This window comes from Microtus oregoni, unplaced genomic scaffold, assembly GCF_018167655.1.
Source record: "Microtus oregoni isolate MIOR12 unplaced genomic scaffold, Mior012 000001F_ref0000356, whole genome shotgun sequence".
Classification (NCBI taxonomy): domain Eukaryota; kingdom Metazoa; phylum Chordata; class Mammalia; order Rodentia; family Cricetidae; genus Microtus; species Microtus oregoni.
In genome coordinates, this window is record NW_024543060.1 from 63,567,452 (window position 1) to 63,588,373 (window position 20,922).

The 20,922-nt window shown below is 54.0% G+C and overlaps 2 protein-coding genes across 4 annotated transcripts; one reads left to right on the plus strand and one right to left on the minus strand.

Moving 5' to 3' along the window:
• Positions 1-587: 587 nt before the first annotated feature.
• Arhgap9 (Rho GTPase activating protein 9) lies at positions 588-8,305 on the plus strand. Of its 2 annotated transcripts, none has more exons than XM_041671617.1 (16): positions 588-903; positions 1,185-1,396; positions 3,551-3,631; positions 3,804-3,905; positions 4,110-4,168; positions 4,326-4,419; positions 4,609-4,704; positions 4,832-4,930; positions 5,111-5,252; positions 5,333-5,443; positions 5,916-6,014; positions 6,150-6,227; positions 6,351-6,404; positions 6,620-6,754; positions 7,149-7,254; positions 7,911-8,305. In XM_041671617.1, the coding sequence occupies exons 1-16, from the start codon at positions 588-590 to the stop codon at positions 8,080-8,082; spliced, it is 1,956 nt and encodes a 651-aa protein (XP_041527551.1). In that variant the 3' UTR covers positions 8,083-8,305. The 2 variants fall into 2 exon arrangements, with proteins under 2 accessions (XP_041527551.1, XP_041527559.1); XM_041671625.1 differs by having other exon boundaries at positions 6,623-6,754.
• Positions 8,306-8,396: 91 nt separating this feature from the next.
• Positions 8,397-20,321, minus strand: Gli1 (GLI family zinc finger 1). Of its 2 annotated transcripts, none has more exons than XM_041671703.1 (13): positions 20,215-20,321; positions 19,868-19,929; positions 17,061-17,186; positions 16,736-16,828; positions 15,476-15,671; positions 15,097-15,241; positions 14,710-14,799; positions 14,490-14,621; positions 14,091-14,240; positions 12,260-12,424; positions 11,587-11,817; positions 10,735-11,002; positions 8,397-10,140 (listed from the first exon to the last, which is right to left on the minus strand). In XM_041671703.1, the coding sequence occupies exons 3-13, from the start codon at positions 17,158-17,160 to the stop codon at positions 8,411-8,413; spliced, it is 3,300 nt and encodes a 1,099-aa protein (XP_041527637.1). In that variant the 5' UTR covers positions 17,161-17,186; positions 19,868-19,929; positions 20,215-20,321; the 3' UTR covers positions 8,397-8,410. The 2 variants fall into 2 exon arrangements, with proteins under 2 accessions (XP_041527637.1, XP_041527629.1); XM_041671695.1 differs by having other exon boundaries at positions 19,868-19,990; positions 20,215-20,265.
• Between the last annotated feature and the right edge of the window lie 601 nt (positions 20,322-20,922).

Here is a 20,922-nt window from a genome sequence, read left to right on the forward strand (position 1 = left end):
TCTGTACAGGAAACACAAAGGTTTACGTCTGAGGCAGTTGGTCATAGAAACAAGGCCTGTGCAAACTTAATAAAGGTCACAAGTCATAACCTTTCCTTAGTCATTCTCCCTCGTACTTTCTCCCGTGTTCCTCTCTGGTCTTTCCGTGTCTAGCTCAGGACTCCCACCAGCACTCAGGACCAACTCTTTCTGCCCCTGAAACTTCGGGTGACCTCCACAAGGTATCTAAAGGAAAAAATTATCGAGCTCGGTCATCTTTTCTGATTTCCTGCCTTGCCAGCCACTGAGGTCTACTGACCACATCCTCTCTCACCTTGTTTATATATACTTCCTCATCAGACACACCATGCAGGAGGTCTCAGTCCCCAAACTGTGCTGATCTCTCCCACACAGGGCTTCTGTCTAGTCTCCTCCTTCCTTGTCTCTCCAAGGCTCCTGTCCTCATTCATCCAAGACACACACACACACACACACACACACACACACACAGCTCTAAGAGCCATGTTCCTCTGTGTGGAGGCACCCACTCCTATTTCCTTCTGGAACTTCAACTCTCCTTTTTCCCATAGGTGACAGTGCTGACCACAATGCTCTCAGGCCGGTGGTGGCCAAGTATCTGGGGAAATCTTGGAGTGAGTCTACAAAGCCCTTCTCGGGGACCCCAGCTCTGCGTCCTCTATCCTTTCACTTATACTGGGGCAGATGGCCGGGAGGTGTCTCTGGCTGAAGGTGACAGGTTCCAACTGCTTCGAAAGACCAACTCGGACTGGTGGTTGGCAAGGCGCCTAGGAGTATCCTCCTGGTCCAGGCCCATCTTTGTTCCAGCTGCGTATATGACCGAGGAATCACTCTCCTGCCCCAGACCAGCAGACTCTACCCACAATGCATCCCTCTGGAGTTCTGGTAAGTAAACTCCAAGCTTTCCCCTTTCCCCTTCCTGCCTCCCTGGCTTGAGAGAGTTACTTAGTGGGTTTGCCTCTCACTTCTGGTGACCCCTCTGTCTCGCTTCCCTTTGATAAGACTCGCTGTTCTCACATCCACCATGGTGGTATCACCTTTTATCCCTCCTAGCTCTAAGCTGGTTAGGTCTCAAGTCATTTCCGGTAGCTTTCCTCTGTATTCCTTGACAACTCAGCCGAGGCCCTATCTGTCATCACCTGCCACTCCTCCTCCTCTCTTTTCAGGGACAAAGATGTTTCATGGCTCCCTGGAGGAACTCTACCTGTCTCAGGAAACCCAGGTTACTTCTGAGCAACCTCCTCCCTGTTCCCGCAAAATGTGCAGAAGTGTCAGCATGGCCTATTTGAAACCCTGCTTCCTGAAACCCCTCAGGGAAGGACCAAGAGAAAGATCTCTCCCCCAGGAAGGCTCCATGACAGAGGCCAGTACCGACAAGGTGAGTCACAGATCTTCACCAGAGCACGGTCCGTGGTCAGTTACACTACCATGAGGCCCTGTTTTGGGCACAGAAGTAAAGGAGACAGACACTGTCCTCCCTTAAAGGACTGAGGGTGGGAGAGGGTGGCATTAAATCAGTCTGATAAATAAAATAAAGAAGATGCTGAGGTGGTCGGAAAAGACCCTGCAGGTGGAGAAAGAGAGGCTACAAGCAAAGTAGGGGTGAGGAAGGACAGCAAAAGACACAGGCCCTAAGGAGACGCGAGTCCAGCCCAACAGCAGGAGGCCAACAGACTGCTTTTCCTCTGCTTCTGACTCCTAGCCCAGGGCGAGGTTTGTCCTCTGTCCTGTCTTCAAGTCGGGCTACCGGCAAGTTCCTTCCAAAGTTATAGCTCTCTAGTCCATCCCTTCCCCCTCCTTCTCTTTTGTCAGTTGTATTTTGAGCCAGGGTCTCACTCTGTAGTAGGCCCAGATGAGCTGGACTCTTTAGGTAGGCCAGATTGACCTCAAACTCCTATAATCCTCCTGCCTCAGCCTCCCAAATGTTAGGGTTACAAGCCAACCTGGCTCCCCCCCTCCTTGTCAGCTGCAGATAAGTCCTTTCTCTCATCCTCCCCTGGCGTGGCCCCTCACCTTTTGCTGTCTTTTCCTCTGAATGGTGTGAGGAGGGGGCACTTTCTCTTCCCCACCCCACCCCCCAAAAAGCCTGTTCCCCTTTCCTGCAGCCCTGGGGCGGGGTTGCGTGGGGGAGGAGGGAAGTTGGCAACAGGAAGTGCGGAGAAGAGCAAAGAAGGCTGTGAGGGGAGAATTTTTTTAAAAACAGCCAGGGACTGGGGTTTCTAGCCCTGTACCAGGGTCACCCTGGCCCGGAGCCGAAGGTGAGTAAATGGGAGAGCGGTTGGGAGGGACGGGGCAGCACCCACCTCCTCTTCCCCACTTCCCTGGCAGGCAGGATCCCAGCCCCTCCTGTCAGAGCTCCCTGTGTCTTGTAATCTGGTTGGCCTTCTCTGATGTCCAGGGTCTCTGTCCCGAAGAACTTGGATCTCCCATCCCCCATCCCCGTCCCCGCCCCCAAGGCTAGACGCCTGGGAGCAGCTCCCGGAATTCTTAGGAGGAAGGCTGGGTCTCTTCCTTCAGCTATCAGACCATTGAGACACGGACCCCAAGGGATTAGAATTGCCCCGGGAGTTTTATGCTGGGGAAGTAAACGGCTGGGGTCCTGATACCAGCCAGAGAAGGAACTTGTCTCCCAGGAGGACAGGTCACACTTTTCTCACAGCTTGTCAAGTCCTCATCAGCGTCCGAGAACGGAGCTGAGACACAGATAGGCAAGGACCACACTGCTTAGTAACAATTACCTCTACCCCGCACCATCCCACCCCACCCTCGCACCCAAGACAAGGTTTCTCTGTGTAGCTCTGACTGTCCTGGGACTCACTCTAGACCAGGCTGGCCTCAAACTCACAGAGATCCACCTGCCTTTGACTCCCAGGTTGGAATTAAATGTGCGCACCCCCCATGCCTGACTTTATAATTATCTCTTGTCCTCTATCCAAACCTAAACCTCATGTTAGACCCCAAAAGCAGCATTGGAGATAATCAAATTTATTTATATGAGTGATCCACTTCTCAATAAATAAATAAATAATTTTATGTGTATGGGTGTTTTGCCAGCATGTATGTCTGTGTACCACCATGCATGCAGTGCCCACAGAGACCAGAAGAGGGCGTCAGACATCCTGGAACTGGACCAGCTGCACTCCCCCTTCCCACTCCTCCAGAAGGCAGTCAGTGCTCTTAACCACTGAGCCATCTCTCTAGCCCCAGATAAATTATTCTCTGCCCTTTAGCATTGTCACTTTGATTGATTACTGGGGACAAGTGGCAGAGCTTAGATTGTTAGAGCTGCCAGGACACAGGCTTCGGCTGTCACTAACAACCCCTGTAACTTAGATCTCACTAAGACGCCTCTCCTGTGCCATGCCACAGTCATATTCAAGACACCTTTCCTCCTCTGCGTCCCGTTGTCCCTTCAAAACCCCTCTTCCCCATTTCTCTCTGGGGCTCTCAGGTCAGAAGAAAGAAAACACGGTGAGAATTGCTGAACTGTTGAGGTACCATCTGGATGTTGCTTTGTCTCCCCCAAACCCAGAAACCAGGCTCCATGGAGCAGACAGAGACTCTGATTAGGAACAGTGGGGCCTCACAACCTCAGGAATGGCTTGATGGACAGGTGAGAACACCCCATTGTCTCAGCGTCCAGGTTAACTTTTTATGACTCTCCCCTTAGGCAAGGCGTGCTCCAGTGCCACCATAACGTTGCCCTCTCTCACAGCCACACCCCTCTTCCTCCTGCAACCTGGGACCACCAGATTGAATGTCCTCTTTCAATGCCCCATCCTTAGGGTTTATCAAGCCTTAGCCGGAGCAGGGGCAGCCCCTGGGGAGACCTGCCGGCCCAGCCAGCAGCCCTGCATTCCTGTCAGCCACAGCTGGATGACCCTCACGTGAGTCTTTCCTGGCTCTCAACGCCCAGAACCTCTCTGCACCTGTCTTCTGCTCCTTGAAAATAACATTTTTCTTTCTGGTGTTTGCTCTTCTCCAGTCACCCCACCCCCAAACTTTAACAGGCCTTACCCCTTAGAGAGTACCCTTGAGGGCTGTGGGTGACACAGGGGTGGCTTACAAGCAATAACCCATGCCTTTCCCAGGAGGAAAAGTCAGGTCTGATCAACATGACCAAGATTGCTCAAGGAGGGCGTAAACTCAGGTGAGGACCCAGAATATGTCAGGGGTCTAGGCTATTGGGTTTCACAGGGTAGAAAGCAATGGTGACGGTGCCGGGGAGGGGAGGAGGGAAGCAGGCACTCCAGGTGAAACTCTAAAATGACCTTTTAACTACTTCTACTCCTCCCTTCCCCCCACAGGAAGAACTGGGGCCCGGCTTGGGTGGTGTTAACTGGTAACAGCCTTGTGTTCTACCGAGAGCGGCCGCCGCAGTCTGCGCCGTCCCAAGGCTGGGTGAGCATCGGCCAGGGGGAGCAGCAAGGGTTTGGGGGTTACTGGTTTGCACCTCGGGTCAACAGATGGGGGCGGCAAGGAAGGAAATGGAGGAGAAGGTAAAGGAAGGCGGAAGCAGCTCACCGCCACCAACCCAGAGGGAAGCGGTGAGGAAACAGAGTCAGCCTCAGTTTCTCCCGTCATCGCCAGGCGCCGGCTGGAAGCCGGCCGGAAAGCAGCGTGGACCTGCGTGGGGCGGCCCTGGCTAACGGGCGCCACCTGTCCAGCCGCCGCAACGTCCTGCACGTAAGTGCCGTCTCGCGCGGCCCCAAAGATTTGGGGGACGAAGTGGACGGGGTGACCAGAGGACGCTCGACCTCGCAGCGTTCTAGGCTCTCCTCGCTGACGCGAGCCTTTCCTGCCCGACCCCCAGATCCGGACGGTTCCCGGCCATGAGTTCCTGCTGCAGTCGGACGAGGAGCCAGAGCTGCGAGCCTGGCATCGCGCGCTGCGGGCGGTCATCGAGCGTCTGGTTAGAAGGGTGCAGAACCCCGAAGGCACCCTGGAGGCTAGACCCGGGAAAGGGAGGGACAAAGAGAAGGGCTGTGGGAACCAGGCGGTCTCGGGTGGAGTCCTGACCTTGAGTCAGGCTGGAATGTGGGGGTGCCGATGCTCTCCCTTGCATAATCCCACCCTGGCTGCCTGGGTCTAGGATCGGGAGAACCCCCTAGAGCTGCGTCTATCCGGCTCGGGACCCGCAGAGCTGGCGGAGCTGAGCGCTGGTGAAGATGACGAGTTGGAGTCAGAGCCGGTGTCCAAGCCACTGCTAAGGCTTAGCAGCCGCAGGATTTCTAGTACGAAGTGGGACTGAGCTGGCCGGGCTGGGTTGCAGGGAAACGTCCTCCGCTGGAGCTCACACTCCTTGGTTTGGCAGGTCGGGGTGCCGAGGGCACTGAGCAGAAGAACCGCGTGCGGAACAAGTTAAAGCGGCTGATCGCCAAAAGACCAACCTTGCAGAGCCTTCAGGAGCGAGGCCTGTTCCGAGGTAGGCTGGGCTAGACCAGTGGGGCACTGCTCTTTGTGCCAGCTTTACTAGTGTTTCTGTTTTGTGTAGGTTTCGGTTTTCAGATTTTATTGTTATTGATATATACTCTCAGTATATATCCCCGGGTTTTCCTCAAATTTAGGCATTCCTCCTGCCTCAGCCTCCCAAGTGTCTGGGATTACAGGTGAGAGGCACCATGCTGGGTAGTGGCTGGTGCCTTTAAGCCCAGCACTCTGGGGGATCTCTGAGTTCCAGGACAGCCAGGGCTACAAGTCTTAGCATTAATAAAAACTCTAGTGAGGCTCAAAGTAGAGCTTCCAGACCCAGGTTAGAGTCAACTGACACTCCTGCTTCTCCTCCACTCCTCATTATTTGAGGAGCAGAGGCAGGGCGTCCTTGCCCCCACGTGGCAGCAGACCCAGGCTTACATGGATAGTGAGGACCTTTACTGATCCACCCCCCTCCTCTGCAGACCAAGTGTTCGGTTGCCAGTTGGAATCGCTGTGCCAAAGGGAAGGGGACACCGTGCCCAGCTTTGTCCGGCTCTGTGTTGAGGCTGTGGATAAAAAAGGTTGTGTTTCCCAAACTCCAAAAATCTCCCCTTTCAAGCCCTAGGACCCAATCGCCCCATCTCTGCCTTCCTCCTGACTCCTTTCTCCCTTAAACACTTTTCGAGTCCCCATCTTCCCTATCCCTCTTCTCCTAGGTCTGGATGTGGACGGCATTTACCGAGTGAGCGGGAACCTGGCAGTGGTCCAGAAACTGCGATTCCTGGTAGACAGAGGTGAGAGGACTTGGGAGGAAGTAATGAATCGAAGAATCGGTACCTCAGAACCAAGAGCGGTTCTGAGGGAGGGAGTCGGAACTGCGTGTCTCAGCTACTAGTCTCTTCTTGTGCTTGTTACAGAACGGGCAGTCACCTCTGATGGGAGATACATGTTTCCAGAACAGCCAGGACAAGGTACTTACACCTCAGACTCTCAAAAAGCTGACTGATGCCCTCTTTGTACCCCACGGAATCCCCCCCCCATGTCCCACCCCGACAAAGACTGTCCCCGTTGTTACCATGCCCTACTATGGGCCATCGTCACATTCTTGTGACATGTTTTGATTAGATTTCCCCCCAAATTCCTGATCTTTGAGTCCGGAACCCAAAGAACTTCTTTTTCCTTCTAGAAGGCAAATTAGATTTAGACAGTGCGGAATGGGATGACATTCATGTGATCACTGGAGCCTTGAAGCTTTTTTTACGGGAGCTGCCAGAGCCTCTGATGCCTCCACCGTTGCTGCCTCATTTTCGTGATGCCCTCGGTAAGGGTCAAGAGCTTCGGTGATCCTCCTGCCATGGGAGGACCTGTGCAGTAGAGACTAGAACAGGGGGTCCCTTCCGTCTTCCTCTGCGAGGATGGGAAATAATTACATGCCAACTATAGGGATGGGGGAATATGTGTGTGAATGTTTAGAGGATCGAGTTGGGAAGAACTCTGAAAGTCGCAGGTGAGCTATGGGAAAGAGCGGAGCCCTACAGCTCGGCAGTAAGTTGTGTGCTTATTGTAGGCCCTGGGTTGAATCTCTTGTACCGAAGTGCAGAGGGGAGAGCACGAGACAAATGATACCATTCATGGACAAGGGAAAGAGTGCATCATTTACCCACCCTGTCATAACCTCTCTCTCTCTCTCTTGTCCTTCCCGTCGCTCTCTCTAGAACTTTCTGAGCCAGATCAATGCCTCTCTGAAATAAAAAAATTAGTAGACTTGTTGCCGAAGCCCAACCGTGACACACTGCAGTACATCCTGGAGCATTTATGCAGGTCAGGAAGACTCAACAGCCTGTTCATGCTGGGGAGGATGGAGTGGGTGTTCCTCAGGGACTGACCAGGAAGCACGGAGATGGGGGTGTTCCTCAGGGACTGGCCGTGAGCACGGAGATGGGGGTGTTCCTTAGGGACTGACCAGGGAGCATGGAGATGGGGGTGTTGCTCAGGGACCAACAGGGGAGAACAGAGAGGGGGGTGTTGCTTAGGGACTGATGGGGAGCACTAACATCCTAGCCTTTGGCTAGCTCAGCATCAAATGAGCACCCAATAAAACCAGCTATGCTGTGAGATTAGGGAATTCTGCTCTGTCCCTTCCCTGACTTTAGTCTCCCCCTAGGGCAGGGTGGCTTGTTTAGCTGAGCTGCTTTGGGGCACATTTGAATACAAGCCTCCCATGTTGTGAGCTTAAAGAACTTTGGGGTGTTCCCTGGAGCTGAGAACTAAACAGTTCTACCCAACTTGTGCCTCCAAGTCGTATCCTGAAGGTTTCTCCACTGGCCCATCTCTGTTCCTCTGTACTTGGTTCCTTCAGCCAGCATGTGGAGGGATCCCAGCGTGATCTCTGCTCTGCTCCATACCTATCTGATGGGGCTATACTGGCTTGTTGGGTACCTGTCGCCTACCTCCCCTGTCCTTGGCTTTGTCCCCAGGGTGATCTCACACTCAGATAAGAACCGAATGACCGCCCACAACCTGGGAATTGTGTTTGGACCAACGCTGTTCCGCCCTGAGCAAGAGACCTCTGACATGACAGCCCACGTATTCTACCCTGGGCAGTTGATCCAGCTGATGCTCAACAATTTTGCAAGCCTCTTCACCTGACTCGGGCAGGGAGGAGGAAGACATGGCCATTTGTCAGCTGGTCTTCGGAGAGGACATCCCAAAAGCTCTCTCCCGGAGGCTGCTCTTCCACTGGGCTGTCAGATGTGGGAGAAGAGGAAGGTGTGTGAGCCCCACTTCCAGTCTCCCCAAGATGACACATGGGGCTCTTACTCTCAGCCTTCCTTTATTGTCAGGAAACCTGTCGTTATTAAAGTGTTTTCCTGGAACACACAGAGACTAAATACAGCCCCCAGTCCAGTCCTGCCATCCCTGGGCACCTCATGTAGCCATCTAGGAAACACCGATGTGCTTGGGATGCCTTATCCTTCTAGGCACTGGAGTTGAGGAATTGTGTCTCTCCAGGCAGAGACCCCAGTAACACACTCATGTTACCCACTGCCATGTTGGGGGGCCCAGAGGGAGATGGGGTATTTTTAGAGCTGTCCCCTTGCTCATGGGAAGGAGGAGGACTCAGCCCCTGGGCCTCATCCAGAATAGCCACGAAGTCCAGCTGAGTGCTGTCCAGGTCAAGAGAGTCCAGAGGGTTGGACATCTGTCCTTCAGGGGGAGGGTACAAGGCAGGACCTGCTCCCAACCTGCCCACTTCAGGATGGCCACAGCTGGGGTTGGTGCCCCCCACCTTGAGGGATCCATAGCAAGAGGGCAGTGGGGGCAGAAGCCGGGGTGGTGCTGCTGCTGCTGGCCTATGGGAAGGCCTGTTTACCCCAACTCCAAAAGTCTCATTGCATGGTGAGGGGGTAGGAAAGGAGCCTGGCTTGTGATTGGCCAGGGTAGGTGCAAAGCCTGATCCGTACATAGCTGCTGGCCCTTTGGCAGGGCTCTGATTAGCTTGGGAACCCCCCAGAAACTTGGAGCTCTGATATGGAAGTTCCTGGGTGGGGAGCCCTCCCCGGCCCTTGTCCTCCCACAGCAGTTCCTGCTGCGACTGAACGTAACTACACACAAGCTGAGCTTTGAGCTGTCCCGTGGGGTGAGAGAGGGAGTCAAAATCGAGGCCAGGCCTGTGTTCTGATGGAAGATAATCATGGGGAGACCGAGGGTAGGGACCCGACTGGGGATACTGGGGAGGAGGGGGTTGGGGATAATGGGAAAATGGAGGTTGTGAACCTGGGGACCCCCCACTGGGGTGGGCGTTGAGGCAGGGTGCCAGTCCAGGGGAGTTAGACCCCACCGGGCACCCTTGTTCTGGTTTTACCTGCACTTGTCCATAATGTTCAAGTCGAGGAGGACACTGGCTATAGGCTTCATTTGGAGCCTTAGTGCCAGGGCACATTCCAGAATGGGAAGGGAACTCAGTCCATGATTCTGGGGTGGGGTCAGGATAGGAGACCTGCTGAGGACAGTGGCTAGGGCCATAGTTGGTCAGTGGACCTGGGCCCCTAGCTCCGTAGGGCTCAGCCGCCGTTCCCTCAGGTCCCCCATATCCCAAAGTATCTGCAGATGAAAAGTCCATGTATGGATTCAGACCATTGCCCATCATGGAAGTTCCAACCTCTGGCTCCTCCTGTAGCCCTCTGGTATCCATAGCAACATTTTCGGTGATGCTGGGGGGCTGTGGTGAATACACAGAGGTAGGGAGGTGGGGATCGAAGTTACGCCCAGTTGTTCCACTAGGGGGCGTGTGGACACATCCCAAGCTCTTGAACCGCTGGACTCTGGCTGGAGCAGGATGGTCAACAGCCCGGGCTGGGTCACTGGCTCTCCGGGTGACCCCTGCATTGGGGTTGTATCCTGGGTACTCAGCTCGGCTTCTCCAGGGAGGTCCAGAAAGACCCCCCATCCGATCCAGGCTGTGTGCTGCAGTAGGTGGGGTGCCACTCCCTCTGGCTGACACGTATCTTGAACGGAGCATGTAGTGCTGGGCAGGTGTGAGACCAGGAAGGGACGACGCGCCATTCTCCGGTGGGGATCCCGGTGGGAAAGGGGAGGCCAGAGAGGAGCGGCGGCTGACTGTGTAGGCAGAGCTGACGCTGCTGGAGCTGCTGCTGCGGTGGTCAAGGGAGCCCGGGGGGCCCAGCCGGCGAGACATGGTTGTGCCTGCAAATGACGAGAGAGAAGGCAGGTGGTAGGGAGCCCCGCGGTTCCCACCCTGTGTTCCCACAGGCTAGCCTTGACCTGGAACCCACGGTAAAGAGTCCTAGGCTTCTTCGCCCCAATCACCCTGTCTGTCTCCGTTCACCGCACTTACTCTGTTTGGCCAAGGGTTCCAGGCAGTGACGGGGATAGCACATCACAGAAGTATTGCTGCCCTAGTCTCCAGTGGTGCGGCTACAGATGTATAACCGCCACGCATAGATAGATATCATAATTTTCTGATCGATGGAAAAAAAGTATCTCCAAGGAAGGGAGTATTTTTGTTTTTGTTTTTTTGAGACAAGGTTTCTCTGTGTTACACCCTAGTTGTCCTGGAACTAGCTCTTGTAGACCAGGCTCACCTCGAACTCACAGAGATCCGCCTGCCTCTGCCTCCCGAGTGCTGGGATTAAAGGTGTGCGCCGACACTGCCGGGCTTGGAAGGGAGTATTTTTCAGACAATAAAAAGATGCCACGTGGCAACTCAAAGGATGACCTCATCACCTCAACTCAGGACAGGTCCCCAGCTCAGCAACACCTCCCATACCCAGGTCTCACCAGCATGGGTTAAGCTGGGCAGTTTGAGACCCCGGGACCCTATTGGCCGGAGCTGATGCAGCTGATCCAGCCTGAGGTTCTCCAGGCGGTGAAGTGTGGACAGTCCAGTGCCGGCAACAGAAGGCCCTTCATCCAGGCTGGACAGGTCCTCAGTGCTGCCCCCCGCAGTGCCGGTCATTTCCACACCGCTGTCAGTATTGGCTGCACTGCCCGCTGGGGAGTGGTCACTGCTGCAGGAGGATTGTGCTCCAGGGCTCTGCTGCGGTTTCTGTGAAGAGGCCAAGAGTGGAGGGTGGCACCCTCCCCCCAGGGAGTGGCTGAAGCCTATGTCCCAGTGTTTGCAAGGGCTGAGGACTAAGCAGGCAAGAGGTTGGGGTGAACTAGAGGAAAAATGGGAAGGAACCCTGCTGGGGTACAGACTCCCAGGGCTCCAGTCCAGCTTAGTCCTAGGACCCTGACAAATTATCTTTGCCTGTTTCCTCTTTTGAGGAATACACAAAATATTGTACACCTAAAGCTTGGAGCTAGGTAAGAGCTACTTAAGAGTGAGTCCACAGGGGGCTGAAGATTTGCTTCCTGGTGAAGCATTTGCCTACCTTTGTTGTCCATATTCCCAGGAGCACCCCCTCCCGGCCCCAAAGTGAATGTATTGGACCAATTAGACAATGGAAAATTCTAATGTCACCCTTAGATCTGGGGTCAGCCAGGGAGCAATACTAAAACTAGAGACAGGTAGGCTGGACGCAGAAGACTGCATGTAGGAAGGTATGCTTCTAGGGAGAGGTCGGCTAGGAAGAGGTCAGCAGGGCATGATGGGATACGGAGGCAAGACTTCCTCCATGGCTGGCTCACCATGGCACCCTCGGGCACGGTCAGTCTGCTCTCTTCCCTTATGGGTCCTCCTTCCCTTTCCCGCTTGGGTTCCACTGTGGAAAGGGACGGTGCCCGTGGCAACGGGCCGTCCCCTCGATGCCGCTTGGTCACGTGGGCATCAGGACCATGCACTGTCTTGACGTGTTTGCGGAGTGAGCTGGGATCTGTGTAGCGCTTGGTGCAGCCAGGGAGCTTGCACACATATGGCTTCTGTGGAGTAGCGTTGCCAAGTCAAAGGCCAAGGGATCAAGGCAGAACACAAACAGAATGGGAAAAGCCACAAGGGGTGAGTGAGAGAGCACACACAGCCTTCGAGGAAGGAAGGGGAATGTGAGCCCTTGGTGAGAGGCTTCTAGAAGGATTAGAAAACAGATGGTGTGGGTACAAAAAAAAAAAAAAAAAGAAGTGACCACCTCCCCCATCCCCAAGGCTGTGAGGCCACACAAATTCAGAAGTTGAAGGGGTCAGGGGTCTACTTAACACAGACCCTTTGCCTGGCTAGACCAAAGAGAGGCATTTTTCAGAAGTGTTTCCTGTATGAATTACACAGCAAGGGGAACTCACGGCCGGAGTCCTGGGTTAGGGGGCTCTTTACGGGGGAAACACTTAGACGTGTCTGAAATGGGAAGCGTCTGGTAATTTGGGCATTCACCTCATTGGAGTGCGTCCGATTCTGGTGCTTGGCGCGGTCGCTGGCATTGCTGAAGGCCTTGCTGCAGCCTTCATGTTCACACATGTACGGCTTCTCACCCGTGTGTGACCGAAGATGAGTCTTCAGGTTTTCAAGACGTGAGTACGACTTCCGACACCCTTCAAACTGAAAGGGGTCAAGCCACATTTCTCAGACAGGACACGGAAATTTTATGATTTAAACTAAAACTGGCGGGTCATGAGGAGCCAAGAGAATACCAGGGAATCGGGCACAAGGGCAGGTGGGATCTAAAGGCAGAGAAAGCTGGAGACCGCTCAGGGTAGGGGGCACGGTGAAGTAGGGAGCATCTTAAGCAGGTGTCCTGGCATAGAGCTTAGACTGTCCTAGAGAGGCGTCAGGAGTGTCCTTCAGCAACTGACACTAGGAAATGCAATAGCAAGAATACTAAGGAAGCCAGGTGGTGATGGTGCACGCCTTTAATCCCAGCACTCAGGAAGCAGAGGCAGGTGGATGTCTGTGAGTTCGAGGCCAGCCTGGTCTATAAAAGCTAGTTCCAGGATAGGCTCCAAAGCTACAGAGAAACCCTGTCTTGAAATACAAAAACAAAAAAAGGAATACTAAGGGACCCACAAGGGATTCATAAAAAAATGTTTTCATTTATTTTATTATTATTTTGGTTTTTCAAGACTGGGTTTCTCTGTATAGCCCGAACTGTCCTAGAACTCACTCTGTAGACCAGGCTGGCCTTGAACGCACAGAGATCCGCCTGCCTCTGCCTCCTGAGTGGCGGGGATTAAAGGCTTGTGTCACTATGCCTGGCTATTAGTTTGGTTTTCTGAGACAGAATCTCACTGTGTAGTCTTGGCTGACCTTGAACTCACTATGCAGACCAAGCTAGTCTCAAAATGATAGAGATCTGCTTGCCTCTGCCTTCCTAGGACTGAAATTAAAGGCATGTACCACCATGTCCAGCATGTTTTCATTTCTTTTAAAATCAAAAGGGAAAAAAATATTTTTGATCCAAGACTTAATTTTGCTATGTTTTTGTTTGCTATTTATTTGTTTGCTTGTTTGTTTATTTATTTATGAGATAGAGTATTACTGTGTCACCCTGACTAGCCTGGAACTCCTCACGTAGACCAAACTGGCCTTGAATTCAGAGAGATCTGCTTGCCTTTGCTGGCTGGCTTGTTTTTGTTCTTCGGGTTTTTTGATTGTTTGTTTTTCCTTTTTTGAGACCTAGTTTTTTTTTGTGTTTTTTTTTTTTTTTTTTTTTTTTTTTTTGGTTTTTTCGAGACAGGGTTTCTCTGTAGCTTTGGAGCCTGTCCTGGAACTAGCTCTTGTAGACCAGGCTGGCCTCGAACTCACAGAGATCCACCTGCCTCTGCCTCCCGAGTGCTGGGATTAAAGGCGTGTGCCACCACCGCCCGGCGAGACCTAGTCTTAAACTCTAGATTCTCTTCCCTCAGCTTACTAAGTGCTAGTGTTACAGATATGTAACATAGCATACCAAGAAGATATTTTAGGGCCAGCAAGATGGCTCAGTGATTAGAGGTGTCTGTGGGCAAGGTTGAAAACCTGAGTTTGATTCCCCAGGACCCACATGGTGGAAGATGAGAACTGAGTCCCGCAAGCTGCCTGCTGACCTCCATATATGCACTTTGGAATACAAGCCCCCACCCCATAAAATGCCACCGAAAACATCGTAATATATATCACTATGCTCATCTTTCTATCAGTACAGTCTTCAGGAAGATTTTAAACATTTGCTTACAAAGGAAGGGGCACTGAAGGCACAAGTCTACCTTGGACCCTCGGATGGGCGCCTCACCGTGCATTTGTGCGGCTTCTCGCCCGTGTGTCTGCGCATGTGCACCACCAGCATGTACTGCGCTTTGAAAGGCCTCAGCTCCCTGGAGCAGCCCCCCCAGTGGCACACGAACTCCTTCCGCTCCCCATGGATGTGTTCGCTGTTGATATGCTGAGGAGGGAGAAAACGAGGCTTTCCGGGGTTCCCGATGTCACCCAAACCCAGCCCCCTACTCAAAGGGTCACATATCCCATACCCTAAGTTTTCTAGAGCAGAGAGTAACCGAGCTTTGGTTATGAGGGACTGAGCATGCAATCTCTGACCCCGGTACCCTTGAACGTCCTGCCCTGGGGCAGACCATAAAGCCCACTCAGTCTCCCACCGGCTCCCACCAACCATCTGCTACTCCCTGGGGCTCACGTGCACCAGCTGCTCCTGGGAATCAAACTCCTGGCTGCAGCCATCCCAGCGGCAATCAGTCTCATACACGGACTCAGGCTCAGGTTTCTCCTCCAGGTCCTCCCGCCCATCCAGCATCCCCAGCAGGGGATCCTAGGGCAAGGGAGACACTCTTAGGGTCATTGGTGGCAAGTTTTGTTTTGCTCAGGCCCCACAAAGAAAGCCCCACCCTTCCTCTTACCTGTGTGCCTGTGGAGTTGGGGCTGGACATGTCACCTTCCAGAGGCTCCTCTGGGCACTTGCCCACCAGCATGTCCAGCTCTGACTTCAGCTTCCCCGGGGGAAGAGGTGAGGGTAATGAGGATGGAGTAGTCAGAAGGAAAAGCTTGCCAGGTCCTTCTGCCCTACAGGCCCCCACCCAAATAGCAGGAACCCTGTGAGTGAGGAAGGGCTTCCTCCACAGCCTGCACTGCTGAGTGGGATGGACAGGAGGTGTGCTCTCACCTGGGAGAGCCTGAGTCAGCCCCGCAGGGTGAACCTACCATCTACACCTGCCCCGCTGCTAAACCTACCACCCACCTATCCTGAGCTGGGAAGCCAAATATGAGGGCATTGTGGAGAGCCCCACCTGGCAGGTCGGACGTGGTCCTCGGGACTGAGGACGCAGCATCATCGCACCCCGAGTGGAATCATGTGGAACACAGGGCTGGACACCGTAGGAAGGCGAAGTCCCTTTTTGGTGGCTCATCTGGGGTGGGAATCCTAGAGATGGGCTAGGTGAAGAGGAGGCTGTTATTTAGGACTATCAGTCACGAGAGTCCTTGCTCTGTTTTGTGAGTTTCGGGAAGGCGGGGTTGAATAAGTCCCAGGGGTCTCTGAAAAGGGTCCAGTGCTTTGGGAAGGGTAGGGATTCAAGTTGGGGTGGAGGTTTGGGTTTGAAGGGTCTGAGTTCTCTAATGGGTTTCAGTACAGATTGTAGGGGCCTCTTAGTTTGAGGCTGCCAGCACCTCATGGTGCCAATGGAGAGGTGGCCATAGGAACCTCCAGGGGATGTGCAGCGGGCGTTGATGAATGCCACAAGGGAGCTGGGCGAGGTACGAATAACTGTTTGTAGATCCAGGCTGGCGTCAGACAGAGGTGAGAGGGAGAGCGCCCGCTTCTTTGTCAGTTTGACTGAACTCCGGGAAGGAGGAAAGAGTGGCCCTATGGCAGGAGAGACAGGAGTCAGGACCAGCAAAGGGGACTGGAGAGATGGCTCAGTAGTTAAGAGCACTTGCTGTGGCCGGGCGGTGGTGGCGCACGCCTTTAATCCCAGCACTCGGGAGGCAGAGGCAGGCGGATCTCTGTGAGTTCGAGGCCAGCCTGGTCTACAAGAGCTAGTTCCAGGACAGGCTTCAAAGCTATAGAGAAACCTTGTCTCAAAAAAACAAAACAAAACAAAACAAAAAAAGCAAGCCGGGCGGTGGTGGCACACGCCTTTAATCCCAGCACTCGGGAGGCAGAGGCAGGCGGATCTCTGTGAGTTCGAGGCCAGCCTGGTCTACAGAGCTAGTTCCAGGACAGGCTCCAAAGCCACAGAGAAACCCTGTCTCGAAAAAACAAAAAAAAAACCAAAAAAACAAACAAAAAAAAAAAGAAACAAACAAAAAAAAAAGCACTGCTGTTCTTCCAAAGGACTTGAGTGCGGTTTCCAGCACCCACATCAGGTGGCTCACACCCACTACCTATAACTCCAGCTCCAAGGATGTCCCACACCTTTGGCCTGCCAGGGCACCAGCATGCACATGTGCACACCCACACAGACACAAACACATACACTGCTTAAAAAATAAAATTTAAAAAGAAAAGATATGGTAAAGGTACATGTCTCTGTGCACTCAGTGTGGGTGGGGTCTGACTTAAAAAAGCAAAATGTTGCCGGGCGATGGTGGCGCACGCCTTTAATCCCAGCACTCGGGAGGCAGAGGCAGGCGGATCTCTGTGAGTTCGAGACCAGCCTGGTCTACAGAGCTAGTTCCAGGACGAGCTCCAAAGCCACAGAGAAACCCTGTCTCGAAAAACCAAAAAAAAAAAAAAAAAAGCAAAATGTTTTTTTTTTTTTTTTGTCTTGCTCTTAGGACCTCTTGATTGTTCTCTGATCCCTTTCATCTCTGGACATCTCTTCCACTGAGTTGGGTCCTTGCCTTCCCACTTCCTCCTTCAGAACCAGTCCCAGAGGGCGGGGTGGGGGGGTGGGGAGGTGGGGGAGGGAGTTCCTGAGTCCTCACCCTCAGTACAGCTGCTGGTCTCTCTGGCAGACCCATAACCCTGGGGCCCTGACATAAAGTTGGCTTGGTGGCAAAAGGGCAAACCAGAAAATCCTAGAAAAGAGAGACAGCTGGACTGGGGCATTCGGATGGGGAGATACAGGGCTTACCTCGAGACCCCACGTACGGTATGATCCTAGACTCAAAGCATACATGGCATGGGGTCTCAAAATCCTCCTGTAGATAAGAAACTAGTGTGGGGTAGGGATGAGTTGGAGAGGGATCCCGGGAGTAGGTGAGAGATCTGCCAAGTCCTCAAGCCCCAGGGACTGCTAAACACACTCACCTTCTGTCCCCATGCTGGGGACCCCTTGGCTGGGGAGGGGTCGGAGACAGCATGGCTCACCATAGCTATTGACTTGGGATGGAGTCATGGAGTTGAACATGGTATCTCGGGGAAGAACGAGGGACACTGTAGGAAGGAGGAGTGCAGATTTGCCAAGTCATAAAGAGGACGAGAAACAAGAATGGCAATCTCAGCCACAAGACCGTGGCCAGCAGGCCCCTTGTGCCCCCAACTTCCCTGAGAATGGTCATGGAAATCAAGTTGAAAATAATGCCATTCAACAGCGTTAAGAAGAAACCTCCCATAGAGCAAGAAGTCTGTAAGTCTGGGGGATCTTTTGGGGGAACTGGGTAAGTGTCTCATGGTCTGTGTATGCACATGGGGAAAGTATGGACTAACTGATCCAACATAAACTCCAGGCGATTTTAATGTCATGATCCCTCCACTGCTTCTCGTTCTGGTCATGGCCAGCTTTGAAGAGTATGTTGGAGAAACACTGACTTCATGCCAGGGACTGCTTGCTTGCTTGCTCTCTCTGAGCGCCAGCCCAAGAAGGCATGCATATGCAATCTCTCCCGTGTCCAGTAGAGGGAGACCTCGCTTCAGTCCAGATTGGCTGGTGGGGCCAGAAGAGAACATAAATGATCTGTCCTCTTAGACAGAGAAATGTGTGGGAGGGAATCAGGCTTAGGAGCAGAGTGTCTCCCGTCTGTTGAGTAAAAAGGATGGAAGCTAAAGTCATTCTGAGGCTGCTTGAGTCTGGGCCTACTTAACCCTTCTGGTCGAGGGGAACTGGAAAGGAACTATGAGGAAGGGCTTAATGAGGATGAGAAAACAAAACTCCTCTAATTAGGAAGGAGAGGGAGAGCAAAGAGATAGTGCGAGGTCCGGTTTTCCTTCTCGCAACCAGTTTTCACTCCACTCCACGTTTTTCGGTCTTCCGGGAGCGGAGGGTGGGGTGGGGCGGGGTGGGGTGGAGAACCACCGGGAGCGGGCGGGCCGGCGCGGTGGGTGATCCCGGGATGCTGGGATTTAGGGTGAGGGCGGGGCAAAACGGAGAACGGAACCCTACGACCCAGCCCAAGAGCTGTAGCCTGGGTTGTACCTATGCTAACTCCTCCTTTTTCAGCTGAGTCCCGGATCCCGCATCCAAGACCTCCCAACTCGACCTTGGCACTAACGTTGGGGGTGGGGGGCACAGCTGGCTGGCAGCTGGATGAGGGGCATGTCTTCTGCCTCCTCTGCTATGACTCATTCAAGGGAAGGGGGAGGACTTGCAAACGACCCCCAGACGCTAGATGCTCCCTCAAAGATGTCAGTCTTATCTTCCTGTCCCATTGCCTGTCTACCCCAGGAGACCCGATGAAAATGGGGCGACAGCCCTCTTCTCCCACGCGTGCCACAGCCTACACTCACGCCTCCCTCTTCATACTAGTAAATATGTCGCTAGCTAGCTTTTCCAGTTTCAGTGAAGGTTTTCTGGGCGGAATGGGGCAGAGCGCACTCAGAGTTACCCTGCCAGAGACCCGAATCATCTTCAGTGTCTATTTTCCAGAGTCCTGTACGTACGTACCCCTTCTCCCCAACTCCCAGGAGTCGGCCCCACCCCCTTCTCCCGGTCCCGCCTTCCCCGCCCCCGTGCCTTCTCGGCCCACCCAAGTCGCCGCCGCAGGCTCCGGCTGCAGACGGCTCAGCTTCCCCCGCCCGCCTGGGGAGCCCAGAAAAGCGGGGGGGGGGGGGCGGGTGTGTGTGTGTGTGTGTGTGTGTGAAGGGTGGAACATTCTTCCCTTCTCTCAGCGCATCCTGAAAGCAGGCAGTGGCGCGCAGGGTGGGGGCGCTATTGGAAAGTGGGGTCCCTATAGTGGAGTGGGAAAGAAGAAACCAGACACTACTGAGAGAAGGGCCTGGGTAGATAAGGTGTGCACGGGAGGACACCTTGGATTCCAGAGTATCTCAGCTGGCTTCCTAAGGGTTAACCCCTATAGACCCCCGGGAACCCCCTAGTGACGTCAAGGGCGAGTCGGAGACGTCCGTCCGGCGGGGATGCCCAGAGAGATAATGGGGGGGGGGTCCTTCTGAACCCCGCCCCCTAGAGAAAAATCACTCGCTTTCTCAAGAACTTTTCTCCCTGAAAACTGCCCATCTTTTTCCCTGCACTGGAAGGAAAGACCTAAACCATAAAGTCCTTGGTTCTCCAAAACCCTCGGCCTCTATGGAGTTCCCTTTCCTTGATCCCGTCCCCAAAGCTAACTGTCCTGGGTTGATTGTTTCAGGGTCATGGGGCCTGAAAGAGGATTCAGAGCGGGGAGCAAGGGCAGGCAGGGTGGTCTAAGCTAGAGGAGGGGCCTCGGTCCCCAGCTCCCGTTTGGGCGGGGGGCCAACCGGGATACACAAGCTGGCAGTGGCCAGTGGTCCCGCTCTGCCCCAGTAGGGGTCTCCTGGCGCCTGGCTTCAGCTGCCCCGGTGGTCTTGAGGTCAGAGGGTCAAGACAAGGTCTCCCCAGCTCTTGCTCAGGGCCCTGCCCACAGTCCTTCAGACTAAAACACAAATTTCCTAGGGATTTTTCTAAGGCCTACACTACACGTTTGAAAACCCACCCAGCTTCCTTCCTACTCCTTTGCCCCCAAACCCAAGCTTCTACCGGGACATCTGTCACAACACAGGTCAAGAGTCCAATCCCAGCCCGGGCCTCAGTGATTTTGTTGCCTCAAACATTCCTATTCCCACCGCATTGAGCGCTCCCTCCTTTTGCGGTGGGTCCCCTCTTAGGAACACTGACGTCTTTCCAACGGCGCTCAGAGACGCACCTGGAGTTCCGTCTACCACGCAGACCTCCAGCTGGCCGTCCCAACAGCCTCTTCATGCCAACCTCAAGAAAGGGAGATATTTCTAATATGTGGGAGAGTACAAAGAGACCCAAGACAGACAGACTGCCGGAAGAAAAAGGAGATACGGAGAAAAGGAGGCACAAATTAAAGCTAAACAAGAAAAACACCCAAACTTCCTAATGGCTCACCCCAATCTCGCCCACCCCATATTGTCTTTGCGCCCCAGGTCTTCTTGTGGGATAGGGTGAGTCCCTAGGCATCAGAGCATCTCCTCAGCCCCCTCCCCCACCGCTCCCAGGTGGTCTCCCCTCTTGCCCCCCTCTCACCTCCGTCTGGGCGCAGGGCTCGGGATGCGTGGTCCAGGGTTGGAAACTGGGCTGGGGGGTGTGCGGCGGGGAGGGGGGGCGACAGGGCCACTGCAGCGCAGCTTCAGTGCCACCCCACCCCCCCAACCTGGCCCCCTGCCCTCCCGCCGGCCCAGCCCGCCGGGCCGCGAGCCGGGACCACCCGCGAGAAGCGCAAACTTTTTTTTCCTTTTGCAAAAACTTTTTCTCGCTCTTGCCACTGGCGCACGGCCACTCTTCCCGCTCACTTCCCTCCAATATCCTTCCTTCAGGCCGTTCTAGAAGATGAAGTGGGGTGGCTAGAAGTTAGAGAGGGGGTGCCGGGCTTATGGCACCCCCAGGACCCCCAGGATCCTCCCCCTCCCTTGAGGGACCCTATACTGCCTACTACCCCCCCTCCCGAACACGCTGCTCTTGGTGGGCAGTAAATCCCGGCGCGGATTCATGGATCGGCTGTCCACGAAGAGGACCTGAACCAGAGCCAGGAAAACATTGAGGAAAATATTGCGAGGCTGGAGAGGACAGTGGGGGAGCGGGGAGGGGGAGGGGGAAGCTCACCCCAGAAAGTTAACTTTGATGGTACGGCCGATGGCTTTCGTTGGTCTTAACTGGGCATTCTCCATGCTGTGGTCTATAGGCCAGCCTCACTCTTAGATTGGAACGTGGAGGATTTGGGAGAGTTAGGGTTTG

Coding starts and splice junctions, on each gene's coding strand:
- Gli1 (XM_041671703.1), bottom strand. CDS start 17,160: ATGTTCAACTCCATGACTCCATCCCAAGTCAATAGCTATGGTGAGCCA. Junction 15,672..16,735: donor GACCAGCAGCTGTACTGAGG/GTGAGGACTCAG, acceptor CTCCTGCCATAG/GGCCACTCTTTCCTCCTTCC. Junction 14,241..14,489: donor CCCAGGAGCAGCTGGTGCAC/GTGAGCCCCAGG, acceptor CTCCCTCCTCAG/CATATCAACAGCGAACACAT.
- Arhgap9 (XM_041671617.1), top strand. CDS start 588: ATGCTCTCAGGCCGGTGGTGGCCAAGTATCTGGGGAAATCTTGGAGTG. Junction 904..1,184: donor TGCATCCCTCTGGAGTTCTG/GTAAGTAAACTC, acceptor CTCTCTTTTCAG/GGACAAAGATGTTTCATGGC. Junction 3,632..3,803: donor AGGAATGGCTTGATGGACAG/GTGAGAACACCC, acceptor CCCCATCCTTAG/GGTTTATCAAGCCTTAGCCG.